This window comes from Asterias amurensis, chromosome 10 (assembly GCF_032118995.1).
Source record: "Asterias amurensis chromosome 10, ASM3211899v1".
NCBI classification, from domain to species: Eukaryota; Metazoa; Echinodermata; class Asteroidea; order Forcipulatida; family Asteriidae; genus Asterias; species Asterias amurensis.
The window spans coordinates 12,959,219-12,981,040 of record NC_092657.1 but is presented as its reverse complement, the minus strand read 5'-3'; the positions used below and the strand labels follow the sequence as shown (position 1 = coordinate 12,981,040).

Here is a 21,822-nt window from a genome sequence, read left to right as displayed (position 1 = left end):
TAATTAATGGAGCTATTTGTCTCAAATCTTGCAAAGTAAAATGACGTTTAGTTCGTACAACTTAATTTATGAATATCGGTAAAGTGTTCCTTATGTACTTGTAGTACATGGTTTCAAAGGCATTGATTTCACTTCTTTGTTTATATAAAAACATGTACATACCTCGTAAAATTTGACCCCATAAAACACAACTGGAATCGATCTTTGCAGTTGAAGTGCAAGTGCTTTGTATGACAGTATGCCAAGTGTGAGGAGAGTGCGATTCAATTCTGTTGAACACCACACACTGTAATTAACCCGTACGTGATGCGGCCGGCTATATGCAACATCGGGTTAGCGCGCGAATTGTCTTGGCGTTTTTCCAAACTGAGAATGTATTACATTAAAAATGATGGCTGGCGCGGTTCATTCTTTGCATACAGTACTTGCAGTGCGCCAGGCAGTGTGCACTGAATACACTTTAATTATATTCATTGATTTGACTTACATCATCCAACCTAAACTGGATAGAATGTCAGGTTCTCTTAATGAATTTGGCCTAAGTTTCGCTTGCAAAATACAGCGCCAACATTTTGTACGGGCCTACTTTGGGCCAACACTACAGTAAAATCTTTGCACAATTCCCAACAACCAACCGCCCAACATTGGACCAACCACTGCCCTATAAGCCATTTCAACACAACTGCGCCAACTGGCTCAACACTGAGGCATGGTGCCTAACTCTCTTAACAGGCCAACCTAGAGCCATTAATGTTTGACCAACGTTGGTACAACGCCCTTGCTTTTAATGAATGAATAATTATACAAATCGTGTAAACATTTTGGCCAAAAGCGATAGGGTACGGTCGCCGCAGGTTAGATCATCCTAAACTGCGCCAACAGAGGGCCCAAGGTGACTTCTCTTAAAACAAACCAATTTGGGCCAACTATGGGCCAACATTTAACCAACTTTCTTATTACGCCAACCTAGATCCAATGGTGTTTCGCCAACGTTGGTCCAACGCATGTGCTTTTAACGAAGGAAGATACAAATCGTGCCAATGTTGGGCCAACTACATAATTTTAGCGATATGGGGCAAACGTAGATAAGATCATCATTACAAATAACTGCGCCAACAGAGGGCCCACGGTGACTTCTCTGATCACAGACCAATATTGGGCCAACATTTAACCAACTTTCTTACAACGCCAACCTAGAGCCAATGGTGTTTGGCCAACGTTGGTCCGACGCATGTGCTTTTAACGAAGTAAGATACAAATCGTGCCAATGTTGGGCCAATTACATAATTTTAGCGATATGGGGCCAACGTAGATAAGATTATCATAACAAAGAAATGCGCCAACAGAAGGCCCACTGTGACTTCTCTTAAAACAAACCAATTTGGGCCAACTATGGGCCAACATTTAACCAACTTTGTTATTACGCCAACCTAGAGCCAATGGTGTTTGGCCAACGTTGGTCCAACGCATGTGCTTTTTACGAAGGAAGATACAAATCGTGCCAACGTTGGGCCAATGATTAAAACCAAGCCAACAGAAAACAATTCTCTTCTTACATTGGGACATCGTCGGCCCAAAGTAATTCAACCGACACCGACCGTGTACCAACAAAACTACTCGTGTGCCAACATTGGCCCAACGTGTGCTTGCTATCTGGGATGTAAGTACTATTTTGTGTAACAGGTTTAGCTTTTTAACATTATTTTAGTCTGTTCTAAGTAAGCATGTCTTCGTCCAAGGTTGTTTCCTTTTATTTTGTCTGATTACTCATATCATGTACTATCAATAAAGTTACGCCTGTATCTTAAATACATTGTTCAAACGACATCGTTAAACAATTTCTCATAACATAACTTTGACAAATGAACACCGTTTACTCAAATTCAATCAAAGACATCTGTTCACTTTTATCAATGCTTTGGTTTATTTTCTCACAACAATGGTTATTCTCACAACAATGGTTATTCAATCCAGAATGCTCAGGTACATCTAGAGACCGTGCAAGATAAAGGGTCTATGTACTTTTTGTAGCACAAAAAACACAATGTCCACAGCTTGACAATAATGATAGTAGAAAGCTTCCCTGAAAATATTACTTGCTGAGGTGCTGTTGTTTTTGAGAAATGAGTAAAACAATGTAATAAGAATAATATTCGTCTCAGTGATCATGAGACGAACATTATTTTAGCCTGTAAACGTATTTTCATGACAATGTTTTACTAATTTCTCAAAAACTACAGCACCTCAGCAACTGATATTTTACGGTTAAAATTTAACTGTAAATAATGTGAACATTGTGTGCTGTGTTAAAAAAGTACCAAAATCCTCTAAGAGTGTATTCAAGTATTTTCAGTGCGTAGCCATTAATGACAAACCGAATTTTAGTTGGTCAAACCTGCGAAAACGAGCGACACTTGCACGGTCCATTACAGCTTTAGTAACAATGCATTTGGTTGTTTGTAACACATTCAATTACAACATCGTCGTCTTATGTATACCTACCAATGAATGCATTTAAGTCACCTGGAAGTGGTATTTTGTCAAAATAAAGCTTTTGTCACTAAAATATGTGTTTTGATGAGTGGAACATAAATAAACAAGGAGCTAAGGTTCTACAAAATTAGTTTCCATTTTATTCACCAATTTAAAAGAAAGCCCGACCCGAGAGGGCGCTGTTCGTGACGTCAATCGAGGCGCGATATTTGAAGAGAAATTGTATAGTCTGGCCCCGTACACTGCGTCTTGATACCCGATCGGTATGATGCTTACGTACCTACAAAACTACGGTCACGAAGCAAAATGCACGCACTGTATGGCTGCTGTGGGGACGGTGAATCGCATGCAGTGCCAACACAAAATAGTGACGATTAGCGCAAGCTAAAGATGCCCTCACAGTTGGAACAATACCCGATTTTGTTCACGTAAGGCAACTGCTTATTAAGGTTCGTCACGTCTTTCAGGTATCTTATTCGAGTTCCAGTTATCTGGAAAAATTGTTGGGGTGGCGTCATGTTTTAGAAAATAACTTTTCTCTTCATGTCAAAATGTGCGGTGTTTTCCGGATTCTCAAAGCACGACGGATCGAAGTGCTGAAAAAGACGTCGGACCGGACCCCTTTGCAAACTGACCCTATCTTTAGTTGTTTTGCTGCATCCAGCAGCAATACACCTGGTCGACATTGCCGGAAAAATGCAATAATTTTTCTTTTTTCGAAACGTACGAACTCACGACTAGGACTTGCATGTACTTGCACGTACGTGTGTTCGATGTTCGATTGAGGCAACGTCTGCATAGATTGAAGTCACAAAAGGGGTTGGCGGGGAAGTCACCCCAAAACAACTTTATCTATTTTGTGTAAACATATAAATCGTTATTAAAAACGATTACTCACAGACATATTGTAATGTTCATTAACAAATACTCTAATGTTTGAAGAAAAGAAAATTATATTTCCATGTGCCTTTAAAGAAGAATAGCTTTTAATTGTCGGTATTTTCAAATATATAATTGCGTATCCGTACTTTTTTTCGGCAGAATGATTGATGGCTGATCTACAAAAGTAAAAAAAAAAAATGCTGTGCTTCGAGTTCAAGACATCCAGTTTCTTTAATAATTCTTCTTCTGGTTAATAAACCTAGTTGACATGGAGACCATCACAGATTAACTACAATGAAAATAGAAACGAAATTATATGTCACGAGAAATACTCAGTGATTGTACAAATTGGACCTGACACAAACTACCCTAATAATTATGCAAATGAATGTATGAATAAGAGCAATGTTTACATTGACCCGTGTGCACGGAGTGAATGGAATGAAGCGAGTCATATACTAACTTTGACATATAAAACCCAGGGCTAGAATTACCACTTAAACACAATATTATTAGCAACTGACTAGCATATACCCTGTGTGTACCAGCCAATGAAATTATGCATGTAAGAACCCGAATAACATTCCCCATTTATATGTGCAACCAAATTAAACGGTTTGTCAAAAAAAATATGTTAGGTTTCAAATCAGTAACTAAATATAACACCATCACTCAATCAGCTCTATAATGTAGTGGCAATAAAATCAATGAACATACCGTTTAAAAAACCTTGGCGGGAATGTAAACTTCGGGCGAAAAAAATGGGCCTTGACTAGGAACAAATCGTGGAACTAAACCATGGCTGTTAGTACCCAGAAGCATAAGCTCGACCCAAACAGCGCCCTCAACTAACAGAAACAAAGTTTCCTGACTTTGGGCGTTACAGATGGTGTTAAGAGTAAGAGCCATTTATGACGGTATTTTATTTTGTTATCAAATCGCATTGTTGCTGATCATTTAGAGGTGCATTGCCGGCAGCCTCATTGGGCGCAAAGTTCGGTAATTGATCACAACAAAATTAAACGTCACACTTATATGTACCAGTTTACTCATTGGTAAGAGTAGCAAATAATGTAGTGTCTTACGTACTAAGACAACTTGTACAACTTAGGTTCTAAGCTCTAAACCGCTTAGTAGCGGCGTTTTGTATTGTCTTAGGTTCCATAGTTCTGAAAAAGGCCATGTATGAGTAAACGTTTTAAATATTTCAACAGGTTTGTGTTTTGTTTTATATATAAGGCTAACTTATAATAAATTAAGAGTTGCACGATTAATTAAAAAAACAAAAAAAACATTCGTAACAATTTCATTCTTAAACACACCAACAACTACACATGTAAAACAATTGCAGTCCGCAAAGTTGAGATCTGCTTCATATATTGTTTAAATCAAACTTTTAGTGCTAAACAAAGGACTTCGTTGCTGTTTTACTGTTAGTTGCATTCATTTCTTCTGATCTTCTGACCCTTATGTTTGTTTACTTGGCTGCGTAACTTTTATAACCATCTAATAAGATGATAATCATCTTATATATATTTTTTTTCTAATCTAAGGTCCACAAAGAAAAAAAACAAATGCAGAAAGTTAAGATTTTTTTAAAGAAAACAACTATCTTCAAAATAATATACTTTCTTAAACATTCTAACAATTTTTTGTTTAATTAGCAGATCACAAGTGATGTGATTTTTAAATCTTAAACCACGTCAGCGATTATTCCTGAAATGGAGTGTTGCTGTTTTACTGATCTTTGCAATTATTTATTATCAACCGTTTTTTTTTTTTTTTTTTTTTTTTTTTTTTCGGATGAGTACATGTTTATTGACATAAAATAAGTTTTGTTCGAATCTAAGATAAACACATATGTAAAACAGATAAAGACAATTAAGCATATTACAAGAGATCAACCTTCTTCAGTATGTACTTTTTTCAACACTCTCCCAACGACAAATGTTTCAACTACCACTTCTAACTTAATGTGTCAATCCCTTCATCAACTGTAAACCACATGCGAAATATTCCAGCATTGATTGTTGCTGTTGAACTCATGTTTTAAATTATATTTTCTGATCCATATTTTGGTTGTATCCTTGGATGAGTAAACGATTATAGTCATTTAATATTTAATTTCTACCTGAAGCTTACACAGATAAATTTGCAATTAAGTAAAATAAAAGATAATGACATTCTTCAAAACTTACTTTCTTAAACGCTCAACAACTTGTGTAAATCAGCGGTTCACAATTAATGTGTTATCCACATTTTGATTATTCCTGAAAAGGAAATCGGCTGTTGTAATGTTCTTTACATTCCAATCAGTTTCTCTGATCGATAGTTTTGTATCCCTTGATAAGAACACGGCTTCAGTCATATTTTTTTTTGTTCGTACTAAATCTAAAATTCTTCTATAATTTAATAACTTAAAAACTCTGACAACAACACAATAATGTTGTAGTTAGCAGTTCATTGTTAATGATATATCTGCTTCATCAAATGTATACAACACTTCAATTTTATTTTGAGAATGGATATTGTTGTATTGATCTTTGCAACAATTTCTTCGGACCCATTTTCATTTGTTGTCCTTGAATTTAGCTTGTTTATAGTTTTTAAGATTGTCTTGTTTTACTTTTTTTCTAATCTAGGTTCCACACATTTAAATTTAAGTTAAACACAATTAAGCACAATGAAACAGAAGCAACTTCTCAACATGTAGTTTCTTAAAGGCAATGACAATAATACATTTTTGATTTGAAAATGTGCAATATGCAACACACATTGATTAATACTACTTTAGAATTGCAAGGGTCGTGGGTTCGAATCCCACCCGAGTAATATGCCTGTGGTATTTATTTCACAGGACTCGGAAAAGTACTGATTATACAGTGCTAACACACACCAGTGTTTGGGTAAAAAAATAAAATTAATTTTATTTATCCCCGATGCAAATTTAACCTCTATTATATAGACATTGATTAACAAAAAGGGTAATATTTTGCTGTGTTATTGATTGTTTTGTTTTTTATACTACATGCCATTCATTTCTACAACAAACATTAGTTGACCAGAACACTCGGAATTCCAACGGGTTTCCCGCTTTAAACACAGGGTGGTTGGAAACGACCAAGTGTTTGTTCGGAAAACTTGTACCTTTTTGGAGTCAAAATGTTAACAAAAAAAAAATAATCTGCACTGGATATTTATTTTAGAATGTACAAACCAATTATTTAGGAACTGTTGTCACCAATCACATGTTCCTTCAACTCGACTACTTCCAATTGTTAAAGAAACACGTTGCCTTGGATCGGACGAGTTGGTCTATAAACAAAAAATTAACCGTGTGTTATAAAACGAATATGGTGAGAAAGATGTTTTAAAAGTAGAATACAATGATCCACACAAATTTGCCTTGAAATTGCGTGGTTTTCCTGTTACTTTGCGAACTTACACGGTCGGCCATAAATGGCGGACCGTGTTATCTGACGATGTAAAAGGAAAACCGTGCAATTTTGAGGCATGTTTGTGTGGATCATTGTATTCTACTTTTACGACATACATCTATCCATATGCATTTGATAACAAACGGTTACAAACCCTTTTACAAAGACCAACTCGACCGATCCAAGGCAACGTGTACCTTTAAATCAATGAGTTTTATATCATTGTTATCTCTGACATTAATTTATTTATTAAATCAGTCATCAAGGTACTTCAGATTGAATACTTTGGGGCAGTGATGCATTTTGCGATGATCACTTATATAAATAGTTGTAAATTCGTTCTCATAATGTTTATTTAAGGCACTAGACACCATTGGTGTTTATTCAATTTAGTGTTATGTCAAGTCTCAACAAAATGTTAACGAGCAACAGGGAGCTATTGAACATATTATTTATAAACGGCTCACTCTGAAGTACGTTTTTGAGAGATGAGTAATTTCTCACAAAAATAATCAAAAACGCCAGCTGCACATTTTAGTAGGCATATAAAAGCCGGCAGTTCTCTTGCAACTTCGATGACCAAATGGGTCACATTTTTAAAGAATGTTTTTGGTTATGCATAGTGTTGGGTTATACCAAGTGAGAATATTGGTATTATAGTCAACTACATATGCCACTATTGCCTTTAAAGGCACTGGACACTATTGACAATTGCTTAAAGGAACACGTTGCCTTGGATCGGGTCGAGTTGGTCTATACAAAGCGTTTGTAACCTTTGTTTATAAATTGCATATGGTTGGAAAGATGTCTTAAAAGTAGAATACAATGATCCACACAAGTTTGCCTCGAAATTGCGTGGTTTTCCTTTTACTGTGCGAACTAACACGGTCGGCCATTTATGGAAGTCAAAAATTTGACTCCCCTAAATGGCCGATCGTGTTAGTCGACGAGGTAAAATGAAAACCGTGCAATTTCGAAGCATGTTTGTGCGGATCATTGTATTCTACTTTTACAACATCTTTCTACCCATATGCATTTTATAACAAACGGTTACAAACGCCTTTCAAAGACCAACTCGACCCGATCCAAGGCAACGACTTCCTTTAAAATAACTGTAAGCATAACAACTTACTTCTTGACGATCAATGATATTACAAAACATTGCGATAAACGGCTCCCACCGAAGTAACGTCGTTTTCGAGAAAGAGGTTGTTTCTCACTTAAACACGTAAATTTGATTTTAAGGTATCGAATTAAAGCATCTCAAATCACACAACTTCGTGCGACAAGTGTTGTTGTTGGTGTCAATATTATCATGCAACTTCGACGACCATTTGAGTTCATTTTTTTAAGGTTTGTTACGCTGGGCATATGTTGAGATATACCAAATTAGGAGACACGTCGATGGCAATACCGAAGTTGTCCTGTGTCTTTTTAAGTAAAGCTTGTTCGTTTAATGAGTTACAAAACTTGCCGTATTTTCATGCTGCATTTCTTCAGGGAGAAATAATCTGATCCATACCACCAACCTGCCCATTTTACTCCACGTCCGAATGGAACATCTTCCTGTGGATAGTATTTACCATTCAGATGGGACATGTAGCAGCTTGTAAACCACCAGGCACCTTCCCATAGCTCTGCGCAGTTGGCAATGGTATCTCCGTCATTGTCCTGATCCTTCGCTGTGAATGGTTGGCCATTATGACCAAACATTGAATCACTTGTTGTACTCTGAGCATCATATGAACCAACATTGAGAGTGTACTTGTCACCTGTAACAGCAAACTCACCATAAGAAGCCCAAACTGCAGTGGACTGCCAATTATCCATATCTACTCTGAGCTCCCATTGACCCGTTCCAGTAAGGGCACGCAGGATGTCATTCCCCAACCAGAACTCATTTTGCATGTCACCAAAGCCAGATGCGTATTCAGACCAGGTGCGGTAAAAGTCAACAGAGCCATCGTGTCTCCTCTGGAAGACGATCCAGCCTCCTCCATCTGTTTCCATATCACAGTAGACCTGTAACCCAGCATTTAGACTTGCAGGGTAGATTTTGTACATGCCATTGTCACGGTAACCGGCTTGATATAACTTAGTACAACTGCTATACTTCTTCACGTTCGGAACGGAAAAAAGAAAAAGTGTCCACCCTTTCATCATAGTAGACACTTCCTTGTGATTCGATAAAGTCAACAGGGCTGTTTGCTCTGGTGATATTGTTAAATGCACAACCATTGTTATCTATTTGGTAGTTGAATGATGCACACTGTGGGTTTAAAGAGCAGTCTCGCCCACAGATCACAGAAGAAGATACAGTCTTCAACTGAAACACTTGATTCAGTAAGGCACGGTTTTCAGCCAAGTAGAATGTTTCGATGAACCGCTGTGGGTTTGCACCATGGCATGTTTGAATCAGTACAAACATAAACAAAGTTGCGATAATGACTTCCATGATGATCGTTTGTGTATACTATTATTCGTAATAACTTTTAGAAGAAATGAATCAGGCAGTTATTTATATATTTCTTCAAATTAAGCAATTAATTGAACAGAAGTTGTTGCTGCACACATGTGTAATTGAGTAAGCTTCACTCATTGACTTCACCGTTCACCGTATTCACAGCAGTGAGATAGAAACGAGTGACCAAACAGTATTTAAGGCTTGTCTATAAAGAAACAGACGACTGTGGCGGGTTTTGATTGGCTGTCCAATTATGGGTCAATTTCGATTGCGTGTGTAATACAATTTATTAGGTTTTCCTGTGTGCTTCAGACCAAATCACTGTATTATGCTCCTTTTGTTTTTCTGCAAAAGGAACGTAGCGAAAGCAATTACACAGCCAAGGACGCTGTATCGGCCTATTATTTAAAGGCAGTGGACACTATTGGTAATTTCTCAAAATATTTATAAGCATAACACCTTTCTTGTAAGTAATGGGGAGAGGTTGATGGTATACAACACCGTTATAAACGGCTCCCTTTGAAGTGACGTAGTTTTCGAGAAAGAAGTAATTTTCCACGAAATTGATTTCAAAACCTCATATTTAGAATTTTAGGTCCCGAAATCAAACATCTGAAAGCAATCAACTACGTGTTACAAGGTTGTTTTTTTTTCTTTCAAAAATATCTCGCAACAACGACGACCGAGTGAGCTCAAATTTTCACAGGTTTGTTATTTTAAATATATGGTGAGATACACCGACTGTGTGTTAACAATTTACAATGGTGTCAAGTGTCTGTAAGGCCAAGTCACACTGTAGCGTTTGCCAAAACTATAACAACGCATATATAACGCAAATAGAGCTAATCGAACGATCACACTCGCCCTCTCGTGGTGATGGCATACTCATCAGGTCACCAAAGTGACCCACTCCACAAGCAGGGCACTGGGGGCCGACCCGGGTGAGCCCCGTCAAAGCTATTCGAACGTACCTGGGCAGACGTAGACAGGGGTCAACCCATGGAAGATAAACGAATACACACCCATATGCTCACAAATATTGTTATACGCTGACTGACTCTTAAAACCGACATACGTTTACAGAGAAACTAAAAGTTTTTTGTTCGCGTATTTGTTTTGGTTTTTACTGGAATAAAAAGCGGTTCATGCACGTCAGAACCGAGATGAGAGCAATTGTTCCGCTCAATTTGTTTTCTGTAAAAAAAAACGTTGCAAAAAAAAACAATTAACAGCCAAGGTGGCACAATACCGAGGTGTGTAGACTGCAATTACGTGGTGGAAATCATAATTGTTTTTGTTATGAGATCTTTAGCGCTATATAGCTGCATGTACGTCAGAAAAGAGAAGTAAATTTGTTCCGCTCCATTTATTTAGTTTTGTAAACGGAACACAACAGAGGCAATTTCACATCCAAGGGTACTGTACCGACCTACTTTTACAATTCAATTACGTGGTGACAAGCGTAATTGTTTTTGTACTATAGCTGCATGCACGTCAGTAAATAAAATAAGTCAATTTGTTCCGCTCCGTTTGTTTTCTCTAAAAGGAACGCGTCGAAGGCAATTACACAGTCACTGTACCGACCTACTTTAACACTGCAACATCAAGGTGATTTTGCGTATTAGTTATCGATCACTAATCAGACTATATTCATGCGGACAACTCAGTCTAAACAAACTAAAATGCTTATTACCTTGTATAGTTCCCAATAAGGTGTTGTCCAGCTCTTTTGCAAAAATTCCCGGCTCACAAATAATTCTCCACGAAAACCCTTACACAAAAGGAAACTAATTATTATATTATTTTTTTTTCAACCTTCGCACACAATTGGATCAACCCATTTTAACATGAACCACCCATACCAAGGACAACACAGCTTTATCATGATTTGGAGAAGAACAAATCGTAGAATTTTGCACACGTTGTTTTATTGTTCCTTTTGACATTGACTTGACTCAAGTCGCAGTTCCGTGACAGTTTTTTTTCAGTCCCATCGCCCACAAATGAACATTTGTTTTGTGCAGCCGATCACCCCCAAACTGTTCCGTACCTTTCTCGGGACCAGTGTAGCTACATTGTGGCGGCGGATGTGACAAGGGACCTCTCGCACGAGAACGGACATTGAATCAAGTCTAACGGTGAAAGGGCTCACAAGATCACGGTTCGGTGCAGTTAATAAAAACCACAACAACGCGTAAACATGACACCACCCGGTCCCGAGAATGGCCAGGCATATGGCTGGGGATGCCGGCCGCTCAAAATTTTCCTGGTGTCAAGATGATGGGACTGGACATAAAATGAACCTCATTGGAATGGGACTCAAGCCAAGTATGTTACCGTGCGGTCCACATCATACAGGGCGGGGGCGTTCAATCGTGAGCACACGCCTTTATAAGAGAATGGAAACGAGAACGTTAGAAATGCACGCCCTTGAAGCATGGGCGTTTTCTGTGTAGAGCAATTAATTAACCAATACAATGTCTCCTCTTTGCGTCGTTATCGTTAACATTTTAGTTATCGCTGCAGTCACTGTGTGACTCGGCCTTAACGCTACCTCCCGTCCTCTGTGTTCCTACCGTCCCAAAATCGAAAGCTCTCTAGTTTATTGGACAGGATGAGAAGGGTTTAAAAGGGGTTCAGAAGAAGTCGTAAAGACGATGGAACAATGATAAGTCAAAGGGGCATTACATATTGGTTTATAAAACAGTGGCTGGCACTGCCAACACTATGTAATCCACCATACAAAACACGCGAAAAAAAAAATACAACACCGATGACACTTTTAGCATGAAATCGATTAAAAAGAAAAATCGATGATAACGCTCACTGAAATTGTCGACACAAATATTTCAATATGTTTCCACAATCACCATTCAGTATTTGTTACTTTAAGGAAAATGAAAGTTAGCGAGGGTCAATCGAGAAGCGGCATACCCCCAAATTATTCTCTGCTAACACTCTGTCATGACAAGACTAACGGCGTGGCGTCTTTATCGAAAACTCTTCTCTCCTTTATGCCTCCAGTGTAACCAAAAGGCAGCAGCAACACTCAGTAATTGTGCACCAGCCATTAGACTGAAGGCCACGGTGTAGTCTCCAGTTAAGTCGTATATCAATCCTGGTGGGCACAAACAAAACGTACACATGTTTAAGTTTCATACCTTCATTTACTGTTTCGTTCATTCATTCATTAATTTGCGACTCATTATTTCATCAGCTCGCCAGTGTAGCCGTGAGCTTTGTTGATCGAGAGAGTGGTTTGGATCCATCCCGACAAAACTACTAAATATAAACAACACAATAGTGAATTTTACAACTACCGTCCCAATGCGCTTTACTATATTGCCCCGGTCATCGGGGCAATAACACCCCTTTCATATGTATCCGTTCCCTGGAAAAAGGTAGCGCTCCGAAGGCTTTTTCTTACCAACAAATCAAACTGCCAGATACATAACACTTGGTGAAAAGAAACATTAGTAAAGTATATTGCTCAAGGACAAAAGCTTTACTACCGGGACCTGAAGCCACACTCCATTGATTTTGACCATACTTGAATATAGCCACTCGGCCAAGACACCTCACAAAATACTCGATGCAGAACGTTTATCAATCATTTACGAATCTGTTATCAATATGTTGGGTTAGTTTGCTTGTAGAAAGGTTTGCGGTAACACCATGTAATGACTATCTCTAATGAGTTGGGGTGATTCTGAAAAGAACCGTTGGTTTCAACTCGACGTTTCGATCAGTATGCTCTGATCGTCTTCTGCTCTGATCGTCTTCTGCAGAAGACGATCAGAGCATACTTATCGAAACGTCGAGTTGAAACCAACGGTTCTTTTCAGAACCACCCCAACTCAATAGAGAAAGTCATTACATGGTGTTACCGCAAACCTTTCTATATCGTATTTCCACCACGCAAAGTTTCAAATCCTACTTAGTTTGATTGTGTTAATCAGGACGATATTTGCATGTCGAAATATACCGACGTCATTTCCTTGAGCTTTGTACATGTGTCTTATCTTGATGACAGAGACCATTTTCGGATATGCATTCGTGCGCCTAGTAGTGTTGTATGCATCCTCGTAGTCATGGGTCAAAAAGGCGCGGCGAGATCGATCACCCCTGGGAACGAAAGTGTGGGCTAACCCGCTCACACGTATCCGAAAAATCAGTTATAAACAACTCCAGCTGGTCATAATCAAGCGTTTAAAAAAACGCGACGTGCTCTCCACCAATAGTAATATCGAAACTGTCAGAGGTATTTATGAATTTGGTTTAACAATTAAAGGAACACGTTGCCTTGGATCGGTCGAGTTTGTTTTTGAAAAGCTTTTGTAACCGTTCGTAAAATGCATATGATTATAAAGATATTTTAAAAGTATAATATAATGATCCACACAAGTATAACTCGAATTGCGTGGTTTTCCTTTTACCTCGTCGACAAACACGGTCGGCCATTTTATGGGGGTCAAATTGTTGACTCACATAAACGGCCGACTGTGTTAGGTCGCAAAGTAAAAGGAAAACCACGCAAACACGCAAACGTGTGTGGATCATTGTATTCCAATTTAAAAATATATTAATTCCCATATGCATTTTATAACAAACGGTTACAAACGCTTTTCAATGACCAACTTGTCCGATCCAAAGCAGCGTGTTCATTTAACACAAAAACTCACCTGGGACATATAGGAGAAGGATTATGGACAAACCAGTCATAAATCCCATCCAGCCAAGAACATGGCCCAGCTGTTCTTTACCAAATATTTCCTTTATGACAACATCTATGAGTATGGAAGTCAATGCAAAAGCAATTCCAAAGATACAAGCATTTCCAGTAATTGGCCAGTAAGACATCAACCATGGGTCGACAGCATAGTAAATGACAAGTATAAGTACAGCTATAGCCAGCCAGGTGTATTTGCTGACAAATTGCACTTGCTGAATTATAGGGGCGATCATAAGGCAGGCTACTGCTCTTCCAATTCCATAAGCAACGATGAAATTCGACGCGTCTTCCATTGTGAATCCTTTATACACAGTAGTATACTGCACATAGTAGACTAACCAAGCACAGTAAGTGATTAGTCGAACAGTTGATATAAATACAATAAACCAAAATGATGTGGATGAGAACAAACCACGCTGGAATGTTTCACGAGTGAATAAGTATACTTTGTTAAAACAGCCACAGTGGTTGTTTGGTGCCCTTTTGTCTTCTCCGGTCTCTTGCTCCTCGTATGTGAGAGCTGCTTCGTAACCATCTCGACTCCCACTAGCTGCAGGTGGTTTCATCAGAGCTCCACAAACAGCGATATGTAATAATAATGCTCCAAGTAGTAGCATTGTTCCTCTCCAGCCGTATATATCTAGGAAAAGCTGTATCAATGGCACAACAGCAATGAAGGCAAAGGAGGAGCCCATGGACCCCAAGCCGTAGGCTGTTGTGAGTGATTTGGTAAAGAAACTTCCAACCAGATGCTTCGATATTATGTAAGTGATGCCAATTGCTGCTCCTGAATAGTAAGATACGAAATATGTTAAGAGTTTTAACTTTTAACATTCCTCTGAAGAGCTGAGGGAACAAAGTATACTCAACATTTTCTAAACATTAAGGTACTTTTTTCAACAATGTCAACATATTTACATAAATTACACTCACACCATTTTAAGATAATGATAATAAAAAGTTAACCTTTAAAGGCAGTGGACACTATTTGTAGTTACTCAAAGTAATTATTAGCATAAAACCTCATTTGTCAACGAGTAATGGGGAGAGGTATAAAACAGTGAGAGAAACGGCTCCCTCTTGAAGTAACATAGTTTTTGAGAAACAAGTACTTTTCCACGAGTTTGATTTCGAGACCTCAAGTTTAGAACTTGAGGTCTCGAAATCAAGCATCTGGAAGCACACAACTTCGTGTGACAAGGGTGTTTTTTTCTTTCATAGTTATCTCGCAACTCCGACGACCAATCGAGCTCAAATTTTCACAGGTTTGTTATTTTACGTGAGAAGTGAGAAGACTGGTCTTTGACAATTACCAATAGTGTCCACTCTCTTTAAGGGGAAGGTACACGTTTGTTAATTGTCAAAGCACAGTCTTTTCACTTGGTGTATCCCAGCATAAGCATAACATCACAAGCCTGTGAAAATTTAAGCTAAATTGGTCATAGAAGTTGCAAGACAAAGATGAAAGATAACAAAATTTGTGTGCTTTCAGTTAGAAATAAAATACTTATAGCTTAAAGTCTTTTAACATTCAAGTCAGAAATAAACACTTTCTCAAAATACATACTACTTCAGAGGAAGCCGTTCCTCGAAATGTTGTATACTAACAACAGCTCTCCAATGCTCGTTACCAAGTAAATTTTTGAGTTAATATTTGTTTTTAGTAATTACAAAACGCGTACTTTCCCTTTATATGTTAATTGCTAAGGTGCTGCAATTGTTTTTATGAATGAGTAAACCAGTATCACGTAAAGACGTTTCACATGTTTCGTAATGTCCGTTAATGTTATTTTCGTGACTTGTTTTACTATGTTCTCAAAAAAATTCAGCACCTCAGGAAGTAGAATTTAAAGAAGTCACTATACCATACTATCTTCATACTGTTTGTTGAATGTAGTTGCAATTACAGTGTCTTGATTGTTAGTCCAGCTGATGTGTGGTTTGACCGATAGACATTATTGCTCTATTATACGGAGCTTAAGGAATAATATGCGTGAAAAAAAAATGAAAACAAGTTGCGTGCGAACAAAAACAAATATGCGAGCTGACAAATAAATCTACGTTCAACCGCAACAAATACGCGTGCGTACGAAAACAGTTGCGAACTAAAAATGTGCTTGCGTACGATCAAAATCTTCGTTGGACTTGTTTTTGTTTGCACCCAATTATTTGTTTCGTTCGCACGCAATTTTGTTTTTACGCATGTCCCTTTAAAAGCTCCGTACTGTACAATCTCTGCTGCAAACATTTAAACCCGCGAAAACGACCAATCAAAAAAGTAAAACATTTAGTTAGAGGACAATATGCCTCAACAAGGTCATTTGTTTGTAGTGTATACACTCTCCCGATAGGCTTGCTTTGGTGTTATGCAAAATGTGCAATCGTTTTGTTTTACTTTTTTTCTCGTGAACCAGATGGCCGATCGATCTCAAACTTACACAGGTTTGTCAGATTATGCATATAGTGTGTTGCATAAAGTGGTAACAATGTCAGCAACTGTTTTGTTAGCTCAATCCAACTTGTTTATGTTAATTTTAAGCAACGTTTTACCTGAAACAGTAAGGAGGAAGGTGATTGCGTACAGACTGGATAGGAATGACGCAGTTATCATAGAGATACCAGCAACTATTCCACTCACTATCACCACAGTCCTGGCGCCAAATCTCTCCTTTAGTGGCGTTGCTAATATCCCTGCTCAGAAAAGAAGAACAAAAAACATGGCGATGATACATTGATTATAATTGTGACAGCAGTATAATTGAACAAAGTTACAATATATTACATCCGTCCAGGCGATCTTTTTTTTTTTAGCTGTTGATATTGTTTTCGTCGATATACTACTACTACTACTGCTGCTGCTGCTGGTGCTGCCGCCGCTGCCGCTGCCGCCGCTGCCGCCGCTGCCGCCGCCGCCGTCGTTGCCGTTGTTGCCGTTGCCGTTGCCAGTGTTGTTGTCGTTGTCGTTGTCGTTGTTGTTGTTGTTTTTGTTGTTGTTTTTGTTGTTGTTATTATTTCTCAATTGTTAGCCCAGCATAACCTGTGTGCATGCATGATGTTTGAAATACACAGTAAGTGGAAAATGGTAATCATTAGCACAGAGTTTGGTGGTTATGAGTTCAGTGAAATCCACTCGTACTAGATCAAACATCAAACCAACTACCAAATACAGGGATTTCATCCTAAGGAGTTTGTCACATGATAATGGACTCTAATAATACTGTCATGTACTCAATAAACCAAACAAATCAAACAATCCTGAGTAAAATACAAGTTTTTACATTCATTCAACTTTTTAATTGAACTTTTGGGGATAAACAATTCAGTTGAACATTATTTGCCTTAAAAAAAGGAGATGTTGATACCACTCAACTTATATAACGCCCTCTATTGACAAGTTACAGTGGAAATCTTTGCAGCACCTTAATTTCAAGAACTACACGACCAATGTTTAAACTCATTGGGCATGGACATTCATTTAAAAAAAAACCTTGACATCAAGTTGACCTATACTTCCGGGTCAACCGGAAGTGAGACCATATCTTAAGAAATACACAACCTATTTTCAATTGTTTCAGTTATAGACTCCTTGGTCATTTGAGCACATGGTCCAAGCAAAACAACACGGAACAGCTTTGTGTTTGTTCACAAACACCTAATGTCTAGTTTTTAATTGATATTATTATTTATATTTATTGTATTATTATTCATTTGGAAATCAGACAACAAAACAATGATGAGTACAGAGCAACAAAGTGATGAAAATCCACAAGGGAACAATCAATACAGCAACACTTGCCATAAACACAAAAGTTTAACTTAATAACTGTGGACTGGGCCAACTGTTTCATATTGTGACTGGCTTGTACACAAATAAGCAAAGAGATAAGTTTAAATAAACTATTTTATAAACAGTAAAGTTTAATTAAAAGTACATCAATATTTAAGATAAACTTACCCGAGAACGCCCCACCAGACGAAACAAAAGCAACCATCCAGCCAATTAACCACGTGGAAGTGACGAACTGTTCCTGTAGGGTGGGTAACATCATACCCAGACCTTTGGTCACACCAACCCTTGCTGCAAAACACGTAAATAAACCCAACACAGCAATCCAACCATGAATACCGCCATCTCGTATGGTTTCCTTTAAAGAGTTCGAAACGCTCTCCAAGCAGCCATGCGCCATTTTCTATGGACCAAGAAGAGATTAAACAAAACAAGAGGCGCACTGAGGAACTCATAAGCAACATCTCACTGAGAACAACTGGTTACAGGTATGTTCTTCAGACACAGTCAATGTAACGTTATGGATGGTAAATGGTATCATTGGTATCACCAACCTACATCTCACATAATGAACCATTTTTGTAGAGCGCATATCACAATCACATATAAGTCCCTATGCGCTTTGAGATGAAAACAAAAGAGGAGTAAAAGTTAATAAAGATGTGAAGTAAATACAAAAGCAAAATTTAGTTGATACAGAAAGAAAATACCCCAAGTCCAACCTGCGTTTTTTTTTCTAAGAACGTGTAGCGTGTTAAAATCATATGGGGCTTCGAAATTAATGGTGACTGTATTGGTTGACGACTCACCTCAAGCTATATATGCTGGTATTATTCCATTGCATTTTAACACATTTCATGAATTGTTTACCGTACCGTAGACACAAGCACATGGAACAGTCGCTGGCTGCGCAATAGCTCAGTGTAAACTTAATATCTAGAGTATGAAAGTGTATGTGTACTGATACATTTATTTCCAGTGTTGTTTCCAATCTTAACTCTTTTTTATGCACATGGTTTGGGAGGGCACATGTGTTTGTTGACATTTTTGTTTTACTTTTGGCTTTCCCTGGACGGCCGTTTGTTATAATTGTTGTAGTGTCCGAAAAAAGACAAACAAATATAACATACAAAAGTAAATACCTTTCATTACCTGTATCCAGGACCAATTTTATTTGTTATTCATAAATACCTCAGACAGTTTCGCTATTCCTATTGGTGTAGAGCGCTTCACGTGGGTGGATGTAAACCTTTTTTTCATGACCGGTAACAAGTGTTAATTCATGGGTGTGACACGCGACCTTGCACATGTTCTTTTGAGACAGTTTCTCCATTCATATTGATCGAGAGCAACGGCTGAAACAGTTTTGCCACACCACGCAAATACGCGCGATGCGCACACCATTCCCTTGTAAGGAGTTGTTTACCCGAGGGCGGCAGAGGGCTTTACCGTTTCATAGCTGGAGGGGGGTTGTGTTGAAATAAATCATTTAAACATTATATTTGTTGCAATTATTTTACTTTTTGACCAAACAGTGATGATGTCTTTGACCTAAAAGGTATTTATGAATGGGAATCAAAGTGTGTTGAATCGAGTTTCAACTAGTGGTTTTCAACTAATTGTTCAAAGCCGGTGTCCCACAAGGTACCAAAATCGGACCGATCGCCTTTTTGGTCATGTTTAATGATTTTGTCACTGATCATCAAGAGGTTACTCACTATAAGTATGTAGATGACATGACCCTTAGCCAGTCTTTTAAAAACTCTGAGAATGCTATTGGTTTGCAAAACGAATTAGACTGTCTCCAACAGTGGGCTGACACTAACAACATGAAAATCAATCCTCCCAAGTGTCAAGCTTTGAGTATTTGTTTCCAACGCACCCCAGCTGTACTACCTCACTAACACAAGCTGTATGACAATTCTTGGGGTTCATCTACAGAGTAATCTTAAATGGGATACCCAGATAAGTTCAATGTGCAAAGCCTTCAACTATAAATTGTACCTTCTGCGCCAATTAAAACGGTGCTGCACTTCTAATGCTGATTTGTTGAGTGTATATATTATGTATGTTAGACCAACTATTGAGTATGCTTGCCCAGTCTGGTATTCAAGCCTCACGAAGTCTCAACTTGGATGCCTTGAAAAGTTGCAGCGCAAGGCTCTTCGTATTATCTTGTCCTACGATTACTGTGAAACTAAGTCTTTTGCTGAGATTATTCCCAGCTTGGCCTCCCTGCCATGGATGTTACACTTGAGCAGCTCTTCGTAAATTTTGGTAAATCCCTCCTCACTTCTAACAGATATAAACAATGGCTTCCCCCACCTAGAAACAACAACCTGAGAAATTCCAATAAACTTTGTACAATTAAATGTAGGACTAACCGTTTCAAAAACAGTTGCATCCCTTCCCTAGTTGAGCTGCTCAATCACCAATAATTGTTCTGGCCTGTAGATAACTTGTTTTCATTGTGTAAATATTTGTAATGTATATACTTACAGTTTTTTAATTTTATATTCTCATCTACTCTATTTTTATAATCTCGTATTGTATATTTGCTGGTTTTTGATGTTTGAATGTAGTTTTATATTGTAAAACTAAACACAATTCAGCCTTTTGGCTGCTACGTTTGATTTTTAATAAACCAATAATAATAATAATAATAATAATAATAATAATAAACCCGCAAAGGCCTAGTTCTTTATAATTTACCTCGACTTCGTCTCGGTAAAATTACCAAGAAACAGGCCTCGTTTGGATTAAACCACTATTTGAAAACCTATTCATCACACATTGATTCCATTGTTTAACCATGCTTTCATTTTTCGTGTTGTTTTGTGAAAGGCACTGTCCGTTACACAACTAGGCAGAATAGTTGGGAGGGCCCAACTAGGCAATTTTGTAATTTGTTTATTAATAAATATTCGCTTACTAATAATTGTTTCGCCAAATTTTGATTTGATAGTAGTTGTTTATTATTATTAATAGACACCCCTGAGACACCCTGGAATATCACATAAATTGCAAGAATACAAGATAACCCAAATAAATGCAATCAATTCAAACTTACGATCGTATATCGTCCGACGTCGACAGCACCGCCAAACAGACTCTTAAAACTATAACAAGACTAAGACCTTAAATTGACAATGAACCCTAACCCAAAGACAATCACCCAATACACGTACTCTAGCTAAACGATGGTCTCACTACACAATAAAACACTATACCAAGTCTTGCTCGAGTCACTTCACTAAACACACTGACTCGTGATGCGCTCCACGCCAACCCCCGGTGCCACGCCTCTACACACATGCGGTCCTAGTTTGCTAACTGCGCACGCGCACCCCGCTTACCTGATTCACTGCGCACGCGTATCATGTCAGCCTGAGTCACTGCAAGTGCCAAGCTCCGCCCACTTGCATCGATCGCCCAGCCACGCAGCAAACACATGCAAATACTACACTAAACAGTCACATGTCCGTCAATTGCATTTCCGCTACAATATTATTATTGTTGTTGTTGTTTTGCTGTTGCTGTTGCTGTTGCTGTTGCTGTTGCTGTTGCTGTTGCTGTTGCTGTTGCTGTTGCTGTTGCTGTTGCTGTTGCTGTTGCTGTTGCTGTTGCTGTTGCTGTTGCTGTTGCTGTTGCTGTTGCTGTTGCTGTTGCTGTTGCTGTTGCTGTTGCTGTTGCTGTTGCTGTTGCTGTTGATGTTGATGTTGATGTTGATGTTGATGTTGCCGTTGCTGTTGATGTTGTTGCTTCCCCTTCTGTTTACAACGAAGTCCTAATTTTGTGGAACCGAATGTTGTAGGTTGCAATAAGCTGACCCGCCATGTTATGCTGACTGCCGGGCAAGATACGGATGAGTTAGTATCACGTGGTTTATGTTTATGTACATATCATGTTCAAGAGTGCAAAATTAACCGCATGCCTTTAACATTAGTATAAGGAAACAAGAAGTTAACCAATCGTTTTTAAGACTGCACAAATATCAGAACTGACTGCCTCAAAATGAACCTGAATG

General features: G+C 38.3%; 1 protein-coding gene and 1 pseudogene across 1 annotated transcript; both read right to left on the bottom strand.

The window, feature by feature from the left end:
- Window positions 1-7,950: 7,950 nt before the first annotated feature.
- LOC139942698 (uncharacterized) lies at window positions 7,951-9,267 on the bottom strand (annotated as a pseudogene).
- A 2,992-nt stretch (window positions 9,268-12,259) lies between these two features.
- LOC139943209 (monocarboxylate transporter 12-like) lies at window positions 12,260-20,972 on the bottom strand. Its single transcript, XM_071940023.1, has 5 exons — window positions 20,866-20,972; window positions 17,964-18,198; window positions 16,559-16,699; window positions 13,959-14,795; window positions 12,260-12,394 (listed from the first exon to the last, which is right to left on the bottom strand). The coding sequence occupies exons 2-5, from the start codon at window positions 18,193-18,195 to the stop codon at window positions 12,267-12,269; spliced, it is 1,338 nt and encodes a 445-aa protein (XP_071796124.1). The 5' UTR covers window positions 18,196-18,198; window positions 20,866-20,972; the 3' UTR covers window positions 12,260-12,266.
- Between the last annotated feature and the right edge of the window lie 850 nt (window positions 20,973-21,822).

Excerpts from the sequence above, each read along its gene's own strand:
- LOC139943209 (XM_071940023.1), bottom strand. The coding sequence starts at position 18,195 with ATGGCGCATGGCTGCTTGGAGAGCGTTTCGAACTCTTTAAAGGAAACC. Across the intron at positions 16,700-17,963 it reads GTCTGGTGGGGCGTTCTCGG|GGATATTAGCAACGCCACTA; the intron begins GTAAGTTTATCT and ends TTTTCTGAGCAG. Across the intron at positions 12,395-13,958 it reads CCTTCTCCTATATGTCCCAG|GATTGATATACGACTTAACT; the intron begins GTGAGTTTTTGT and ends TGTGCCCACCAG.